This window comes from Euphorbia lathyris, chromosome 9 (assembly GCF_963576675.1).
Source record: "Euphorbia lathyris chromosome 9, ddEupLath1.1, whole genome shotgun sequence".
Classification (NCBI taxonomy): Eukaryota; Viridiplantae; Streptophyta; class Magnoliopsida; order Malpighiales; family Euphorbiaceae; genus Euphorbia; species Euphorbia lathyris.
This window is the reverse complement of record NC_088918.1, coordinates 35,069,893-35,079,869: the sequence shown is the minus strand read 5'-3', so window position 1 is coordinate 35,079,869 and position 9,977 is coordinate 35,069,893. Positions and strand designations below refer to the sequence as shown.

Below are 9,977 nucleotides of genomic sequence, written 5' to 3'. Positions count from 1 at the left end.
TCATGAGAAGCCTTCCTCATTAGAAGCAACTGCATAGGAAATGAAAGAGATATAATTAAGTGCACATATTGAAATATACAGTTAAGCACACATATTGAGTTTTGTTGTTTAATATATAAGTTCAAACAATAACGATGAAAGTTCACATAATGAAATATTATATCTTCACATGCTAGACCTTAAAGAACTTGTTACTATACTCGGAGGCTATGTTGTATTCGGTAGCGGACTATGACAATTCAACCTAACATGCCCAGTATTCCTGCACCTGCTACATGTTCTTGGAACTGGATCTTGCCCTTGAGATGGTCTTCTATTATGAATTCTTGGTCGATTGACATGTGTAGAGCCTTTTATAAGGACAGAACTTTCATAGGAGGATAACAGTTTGTTCATTCCGAATAGTGTCCAACTGGGTATATAGACTCAGCATAAGATAATTTAGCTTCTTTGTTGGTGTAGTTGTTAACCGTGAAAGTTGTTATTTCCTACATATGCATGTTTTTACATTTAAGCCGACAACTCCCCTTTGTTGAATCGTTGATTTGAAATTGTGGTTGTTTATTCCATAAAACGTACAAGTAACAGCTTTGTCTACATGGCTTATCATCTTCTTTTCAGACCAATGTGATTCTTGTGCTCCTGAAAGCCAAAGTTGTTATGTTTATCATATATATAATCAAGTTGCACAAATTATACTACACGATGGGTTGAAAATTCTAACTCGCTAATTGTTGTCTCTCGTAAAACCATCTTTGAAGAGTAGCTCTTATGTACTATATCAATATTGTGATAGGTAAACGTCTTCCTATAACTAGACCTGTTCATGGACTAGGCCGGACTGGGCTTGGGTCGGGCCTAACCGGCTTGTCACATAATTACTTTATCCAAACCTAACCAAGCCCGTACTATTTTTACATCGGGCTTGGACCGGACTGGGTCAAACTAAAAGAACTAATTCCCAAACCCAATTCAGCCCGACCTTTCCCAGCCTTTCAATTTCAATTTAAAAATAATAGCATTTGATTATTTCCTATATTCATAGGAAAGCGTATAATTTTGTATTTTACATAATAAATAATTACGGATATATTTGTATGAATAAATTCTTTTAATGATGTTTTAAAAACTGAACCAGACCAAGCGGTTTGATTGGTTGAACCATGAACCGACCATGAGTTTGATTCGGTTATAAATATTAGCGTTTATTCATATTAAACTGGACAGAATCGGGATCAAATCGAAAACTATATCAAACCGATGAATTGGATTGATCCTGGTATTTGGAAGATTTTTTTAAACAACTTAAACTTAAACTTAACCTTAATATTTATATTGTGTTAAATCCTAAATTTTTATTAACTAATTTCAACTGTTATGTTATTAGGATAAAATGAAAAATTAATTTATAATTTTTGTTTCGTTGGATTTTTTTTTTTTTTTTTTGAAAAGTCGATTTTAATAGTTTTAAGTAGCCAGATAAGTGTTATGCCGTTTTTAAAACATTGATTTTTAATTGGCATGATTCGAATGAAAAAAAGAAGGAAAAAGAAAGGTATTAATTGAATTTAATTGGTGTGTCCATTAAATTCAAAAAATGTACTAGAAAAACAGAGAAAAATGGGGCCGACTTGACATTGATGGGGCCGAAGCTTTTAAATGTCCTGACACGGCAGCTGTAGCGTGGTGGGTGGGTAGGTTTTGGCCTTGGCCAACCAGTCAGATTATGCATAATCAACCTTTATGTTTTTTTAAACAATTTTGACCATGTTTGGTAAACAGCGTTTTGAGATAAAAAGAGCGGTTTTGACCAATTTTAGAGGTTTGATCACTGGAACCGCTGATTGGAGTGTTTGGTGGTGAGAGATTTGGGAGAGAGTTTTGGGATGGAAACACTAATTTAGAAAAAACTCTTAAAAATAGCTTTTTCAATTAGCGTTTTGGAATATTAAAATTAATAGACTTCTTTAACCCTATCTAATATTAAAATTAATAGACTTCTTTAACCCTAATAGATAGACTCCCTCTTCTCCTACGCCAAAATTAATGCCCTTATTCGTCTTTTTGCACAAACCGCTATTATCAATTAGCTAATTTTTACCAAACAGATCTACACAAACAGTTAGTCAAATCAGCTAATGTAATCAGCTAACAGTTAATTCCCAAACAGGACCTTTAACTATAACATTTGTAAAATTAATTACTAGTATTATTAACCGATCATTTTAGCATCCTGAATTTTTTTTTTTTTAAATTCACTAGTTTTTTAAACTTATAAAATGTATTAATGGTCTTTTCGATTTGTATAAAATATTTAATTAATAATTTAAATTTGTATAACATATAATCAATTAATCATTCGGTTGTAAAAAGAAAAAAGTAGATTGCATGTAGAAAATGTGTAGTACGCTCTTTAGAATTTTGTTACATAATTCACAGAATAAATTAAAAAGGAAACTTTTTACTTGCTAAACTGTAAAATTTGTTTTCTCTAATATTAGAACCGCATATCCCGATATTAATCGTTTTACTTTTTTTAAGACACGTGCAATACATCTTCTGTATTTAATTTACCTTTTTGTAATTAATTAATTATATTTTATACAAGTTAAAAGAATTAACTGGACATTTTATAGATCATCGAAGCACTTGCGGTTCGTACGAGTTTGAGTTGGCTTGCTAGCCAACATTTCATAAATGTTGTCTTTGAATCGGATGCCAAATTAGTTGTGGATGCGGTTAATTCTGACAGACAAGATAATTCAGAGTTCGGTTTGATTGTTCAAGATTGCAGGGATATCATCAGCTCACATTCTAGTTTTAATTTGTGTTTTATTCATCGTTTAGCGAATAGGGCCGTTCATGTTATGGCTAGGCGGGTTTATTCCAATGCTAACGATAGTCTTTTCAGTGTTTTGCCTATATGGCTAGCAGATGTTATTCGTGAGGACGCTGATCCTACTATCTAATAAAGTTGCAGTTCTGTTTCAAAAAAAAAACTGGACATTTTATTCAATTAAAAAACTATCATGACACTTTAAAAGTTTAGAAGGTAAATAATGTAGCACTGGATATCACTAATAAATAAAAAAATAAAAAAGATGTATTAGATGTAATTACTTAATACAGCAAAAATGAATAAAAGAAAAACTAGGTGGATATTGAGACAGAGCAGAGTTTCCGGAAAGGAAAGTAATTATTACAGATTCATATTATAATAGGGTCATAAATTCTATTGTGCTCCCAATTCATTGGACTTTACTAATGGAAACGTGATAATTGTACATTTTTTTTCCTACATCAATCATCTTTTAATGAGGTACTATGATTCTATTTTTTCATTAACCGAGTACATTGCACCCGATCCACCGTATAAGTTGTCATCTCCACCCTTTAACTTTTCTATACAAAGCAAAACAAAACGGAAAAACAACTCAGCCGTGAACTCTGAAATATCCTTTGCATGATATTTCATCAAAACCTTATTTCCTCTCCCTCCCTCTCTCTTTATATGAACTGAATAAATAAATACAACTCTACAGCCACGCCATCAAAATTTGTTAAGGTATCTTCTTCTTCCTTCTTTTTCATTTCGTTTTGTTCTGTTTGGAACCGAGTAATCGATGACACTTTTGGATTCTTTTTTATTGTAGAGAAGAAAGAAATATGGTGAAAGCAGCGGAAGAGAGGCTTCTGGTACCAGAAGAAGTGGGAAATAGTGAGAGCTTGAAAAGCAGGGCGTGGACAGAATCGAAGAAGATATGGAGGGTTGCATTTCCAGGAATGGTGGCTAGAGTATCTGGATTTGGTTTTATAGTAATTACTCAGTTATTTATAGGTCAACTTGGGGAGTTACCTCTTGCTGCTTATGCTATTCAACAGACTGTCTTCCTTCGTTTCACTAATGGAATTCTGGTACTTATTTTCTTTTCTACATTCAATTCTTTATTTTCACATAGAACAACACATCATATAGTGACGAATACAAAACTGATATTTTGGAAGTCCAATTTTGCACCCCCAACCTCAATCTTGCGGTGACAGGGGTACGAAACCACCCCGTAAGGCATGATTCCGAGGGCCGGGCCTTTGTCTCCGCCCATATATACTTTAAGCCTAAACGATATTTGTGTGTACAGGAATGCGTTACACATTATATCAGGAGACATTTATGACTTTTTTTTTTTTTTTTTGAAACCAGACATTTATGACTTTTAAGTTGGAAGTGATGATTCGCGTGAATGAATTGTATTCATATCGTATTGATTGGTCAATATCAAATGAGTAAATCCAAAAATGACTTAAAATCATGTCGTTATATTGGCTTTACAGGAATTTAGCTAGTATTTTTCTTTTGTTTGGCTTAATGCTTCGTCTGAACTGAGTCCGAAAAGCGGATTGACCTCCTTAACTCACCGAGTGACTTGTCAATCTCGTTAGTTTCCGAAACTTGTTTAAAATAATATATTAGCTTCTTGCATTTGAGTACAGTGATATATTGACGGGTAAAAAGCCCTTGTGGTCACTCAAGTTTTTGCCATGGTCATATTATAGTTATTAAATTTTAAAATAGAACAATAAAATCAATAAAATTTTGTTGTGGTTACAATAAAGTCTCAATGACCTGTTTAGTGTCCACCTGATGCCAAAATGGTGATGTGAACAATTTGTCATAGAATTTAATGTTACATGGTAATCATGTAACTCAATATTAACTATGGTTATAAATTTCAAAAAAATAAAATTAATTGTGCCCACCTAATTCTACACATTGTGAAAAAACCTCAAATGCATATAGTTAATTTTATTTTTTTGAAATTTATAACCATAGTTAATATTGAGTTAAATGATTGCCATGTAACATTAAATTCTATGACAAATTGTCCACATTCCGGCATCACATTGATACTAAAATCGGTCATTGTGACTTTATTGTGGCTGGAGCAAAAACTTAATATTATTTTATTGCATTATTTTAAACTTTTTAATGACCATGCTTTGATGTGGATTTGGAAAATTAATCATACTACTTTAAGGAAGTTCAAGAGCTAATAAATCACTTTATTGAGACTTCATACAATAAAGTCTCAATGACCTGTTTAGTGTCCACCTGATGCCAAAATGGTGATGTGAACAATTTGTCATAGAATTTAATGTTACATGGTAATCATGTAACTCAATATTAACTATGGTTATAAATTTCAAAAAAATAAAATTAATTGTGCCCACCTAATTCTACACATTGTGAAAAAACCTCAAATGCATATAGTTAATTTTATTTTTTTGAAATTTATAACCATAGTTAATATTGAGTTAAATGATTGCCATGTAACATTAAATTCTATGACAAATTGTCCACATTCCGGCATCACATTGATACTAAAATCGGTCATTGTGACTTTATTGTGGCTGGAGCAAAAACTTAATATTATTTTATTGCATTATTTTAAACTTTTTAATGACCATGCTTTGATGTGGATTTGGAAAATTAATCATACTACTTTAAGGAAGTTCAAGAGCTAATAAATCACTTTATTGAGACTTCATACAATAAAGTCTCAATGACCTGTTTAGTGTCCACCTGATGCCAAAATGGTGATGTGAACAATTTGTCATAGAATTTAATGTTACATGGTAATCATGTAACTCAATATTAACTATGGTTATAAATTTCAAAAAAATAAAATTAATTGTGCCCACCTAATTCTACACATTGTGAAAAAACCTCAAATGCATATAGTTAATTTTATTTTTTTGAAATTTATAACCATAGTTAATATTGAGTTAAATGATTGCCATGTAACATTAAATTCTATGACAAATTGTCCACATTCCGGCATCACATTGATACTAAAATCGGTCATTGTGACTTTATTGTGGCTGGAGCAAAAACTTAATATTATTTTATTGCATTATTTTAAACTTTTTAATGACCATGCTTTGATGTGGATTTGGAAAATTAATCATACTACTTTAAGGAAGTTCAAGAGCTAATAAATCACTTTATAGGTTCAGGGGCTAATGAAATGAGTTAGTATTTTGACCCAAGTTCAGGGGGGTCTCGATGTATTGGGCTTTTGTTTTGTTTTTTTACAAACAACTTTAGGTAGGGGTAGACCTATCCACTCATAAAACTAGAGAAAACTACAGATCTTAACGAGAATTTGTAATGAAATTTACGGATTTACTATCAATAAACGCTAAATTTTGACTGAGCGGAGAACAAAACCCCAAACCATCCAAGTAATGAGTTTGTGTTGTATCTTAAAGTTAAGTTATTGGATGAATTTTAACAGAAAGAATGATAAATGTATGCAGATTGGAATGTCAAGTGCAACAGAAACATTATGTGGACAATCATTCGGAGCAAGACAATACCACATGTTAGGAATATATTTACAAAGATCATGGATAGTAGATGGAGCAGTAGCAACAGTTCTACTCCCTCTATTCATCTTCGGAACACAAATTCTAGAAGCAATAGGACAGCAGAAAGACATAGCAGTTGTAGCTGGACAAATAGCATTATGGTTCATACCATACCAGTATTTCTTTGTGTTTTCACTCACAATACAAATGTTCTTACAATCCCAAATGAAAAATCAGATTGTGGGTTGGGTTTTTGGACTTGCTTTTCTTGTTCATGTGCCTATGTCTTGGCTTTTTGTCACTAAACTTGGGTTAGGAATTCCTGGTGCTTTAGGTGCTTTGAATCTTTCTGGTTGGTTATCAGTTATTGCTCTCTTTGTTTATGCTTTTGGAGGTTGGTGTCCTAATACTTGGACTGGCTTTTCTAAAGCTGCCTTTTTGGATATCATGCCTGTTGTCAAGCTCTCTTTATCCTCTGGCTTCATGATCTGGTGATTCTTTTTCTATACTAAGTCAATTTCATTTTCAATGTGTTGATTATTCATTTTAATCTTGTTTTTTTGGTTTGATAGCTTGGAATTGTGGTACAATGCCATTCTTGTTCTGTTAGCTGGATATATGAAGAATGCTACTGTTGAAATTTCTGCTTTCTCCATTTGGTATGGAATCATTTCTTCCTTTTCTTCTTCTAAACATATGGTCACTAATACTTTAATTTGTAGCCAAATTGGTTTCAACAAAGTTTAAAACTTCAAGTTGTGCCATGGCATTCTCAAATTTTTGAGCCAAATTTCCTATTAATGTTTTTTTGGAGAGTAAATTACATCCATGACCTTTGAATTTTGCATTTACTTTCATTATTGCCCTTGAACTTCAAAACTGAATATTATGGCTCCTCACTCCTACACTTTACTAACATAATGACCCCTTTTAACCCGTAGAAATGAATCATCTTGTTGTAGGAAGTAATACTATCTTTCTAACTCAATCTAGAGATGATGGTCCCTTCTAGTTAAAAGAAGTAATTATGTTAATAAAGTGTAAAGTTAAGGGATTATAATGTTCGATTTTGAAATTCAAAGACTATAATGAAAGTCAGTGAAAAGTTTAGGATCCATGGGTGTAATTTAGCCTTCTTTTGTTTGGGAAGTATAGATATAATAACGCAAAATTTTATCATTAATGTTTTCAATTTCGAGCAATTTTGGGCTCAGATAATGATCTGATACATATAGTAATTTTTGGATTTAAGTAACAAAATTCATAAAACGACACTCTTATATAATAGTCAAAGGCGGGGGATATGAGGGTGTCGGCACAACCTTGGTCGTGGGGAACCACCCCTTATAAAGGTGGTTCTACCGATGAATGGTTGTGTTGTGCACATGTACATGTTGTGGCTTGTGAATTGTCCATCTCAACAAGTGATATGGACGCCACATTAGATTCCCAAAGAATAAATCATCTTATTGGATATTTAATATAAAAAAAATTGAGATTTTGATGGCAAAAAAATTAAATTTCTTTGGTCTTCAACTCACCTCTAAATTTAGGAACAAAAAGATATGTGAATTTAATTAAACCCAAATTTATTTAACTTGAAGTTGATTCCTTGTGACAGCCTGAATATCAATGCATGGCAATTCATGATTTTCCTTGGATTCCTAGGAGCCGCAAGGTATGCTTTATTTTATAATTAACTACACATGATAATCTTGATTACCTAGTGATGCTAATTAATTATTTAATTGTATGAACAGTGTTCGAGTATCAAATGAACTCGGAAGAGGCGATGCAAAAGCCGCAAAGTTCTCCATTTACGTAATGTTAAGCACTTCGGTAATAATGGGAATAGTGTTCTTCATTTTGTGCTTAATCTTCGATCGCCAACTTTCATACCTCTTTACAAGTAGCGACGAAGTTGCCGATCAAGTTTCAAGCCTTTCCATACTTCTTGCATTCTCAATGTTATTAAATAGCATCTATCCAGTACTATCAGGTAATTAAGTCTATAATTTAATTAATTCATTAATCCCAAACTAATCATTAATTTGATACTAATTTGTATTATATAATTTTATTTTAATTTGCAGGAGTTGCAGTAGGTTCAGGTTTACAAAGTATGGTAGCATATGTTAATTTAGGGTGCTATTATGTAATTGGTATACCTATTGGAGTTTTGCTTGGTTATGTTGCTGGTCTTCAAGTTAAGGTAATAATTCCGAGAATTAATCATTATTTATTAGTAATTTAGATTTATTTGTATGGTTTAATAATGTATTATGTGTATGTTTACAGGGTTTGTGGATTGGAATGTTGAGTGGAATAGTAACGCAAACAGTAGTACTATCCTGGCTTATTTGGAGGACTAATTGGGATGATCAGGTTTGTGTTTTTATTACACCATCATTTGCATTTATAATTGCAATGTTTGGTTCCCCGATTATCTGTTGCGGATAAAGATCCATGACAATTTCGTGTTTCGTGTCAAAATCATGTTATCTCATATATATGTTTCAAATATTTTGGTGTCAATCATATCATGTAGTCGGATTGTCCCTGTAAATCGTGTTTTCCTATTAGAAATTTTTATGGGGATAGAGTGTTAGAGATTAATATAAAATCTATAACGGAGGGTTTAACTATCAGCTTGAACTTATTGGTTTCATGACATGACATGGTACAAAACTGGAGATAGAAAAAAAGTTGTGTACATCCCATCTGGCCCCATTTTGCAGTATTTGTAAACATGAGTATTAAAAAATAAATAAGAAATTGTTTATGTTTTTGATTTGCAGGTAAAGAAGGCATCGGAACGTCTGAATCGTTGGCTGATTGAGGATCCAACAAATGATGAATCGAGTCGTGAGAATTCAAGAAATGGTTGATTGAATTTTAGAAATAGTTTAGTCACAGTTTTTGAAGGATAGTTAATTGGATTTTTGCAATACTTATCTTTTTGGTCCCATGAAGTATGAAACTATTCAATCATTTCACCATTTCTGGAAAATAATAAACTGCCAGAGCTTTTGTCAAGATATCTACAAAATCAGCTTGAACCTTCTCTCAAGAAAAATAACAATCGATTTTAATATGTTTTGAAGGCTCATGAAAGTTTTGACCTTCTTGACACCTCATCTTAACCAAAAGGGAAAAGATATCCATGTAGTATATTTCTTCTGTTTGAGTATACCCATCCTTGTGCAACAAACCTTGTTTTATATGGGCTACCATCTCCTTTCAACTTGGTCTTGAAGGCCCATCTCTTCTGATATTAGTGAGATTCCTTGCGATAAGCAAGTAGATTTAGAAGTTAGATACATTTGGAGAAAGTCAATATTTCCTCAAATAGAAATATTAAGCACCTACAAAATTGGTGAACTCATCGGTTTTGAATGTTTGCTTTGTTTAGAAAAAATCATGTTCTGTGACATATTGTATAGGGTGCCTTCTATGGTTACTTTGTTTTTGACAAAATAAAGCTTACTTTGTTTTCTTCGCCATTGGATGATGGTGGACTTTAACAAAGTAAGTTCATCCAATGGTGTTAAAAGCAAAGTAAAGCTTACTTTGTCAAAAACAAAGTAAGCATAGCCTAACCCTATTGT

General features: G+C 32.4%; 1 protein-coding gene across 1 annotated transcript; it reads left to right on the top strand.

Moving 5' to 3' along the window:
- Positions 1–3,306: 3,306 nt before the first annotated feature.
- Positions 3,307–9,405, top strand: LOC136207074 (protein DETOXIFICATION 24-like). Its single transcript, XM_065998345.1, has 9 exons — positions 3,307–3,565; positions 3,654–3,915; positions 6,319–6,860; positions 6,942–7,028; positions 7,991–8,047; positions 8,130–8,368; positions 8,463–8,581; positions 8,668–8,754; positions 9,168–9,405. Exons 2-9 carry the CDS (start codon positions 3,667–3,669, stop codon positions 9,255–9,257), a joined length of 1,470 nt encoding a protein of 489 aa, XP_065854417.1. The 5' UTR covers positions 3,307–3,565; positions 3,654–3,666; the 3' UTR covers positions 9,258–9,405.
- The last annotated feature ends 572 nt before the right edge of the window (positions 9,406–9,977 follow it).

What these genes read in the sequence shown, in the direction of transcription:
- LOC136207074 (XM_065998345.1), top strand. Translation starts at nt 3,667, where the DNA reads ATGGTGAAAGCAGCGGAAGAGAGGCTTCTGGTACCAGAAGAAGTGGGA. An exon ending in ATTTCTGCTTTCTCCATTTG is followed by an intron (nt 7,029 to 7,990) that starts GTATGGAATCAT and finishes TCCTTGTGACAG; the next exon opens with CCTGAATATCAATGCATGGC. An exon ending in TTGCTGGTCTTCAAGTTAAG is followed by an intron (nt 8,582 to 8,667) that starts GTAATAATTCCG and finishes GTATGTTTACAG; the next exon opens with GGTTTGTGGATTGGAATGTT.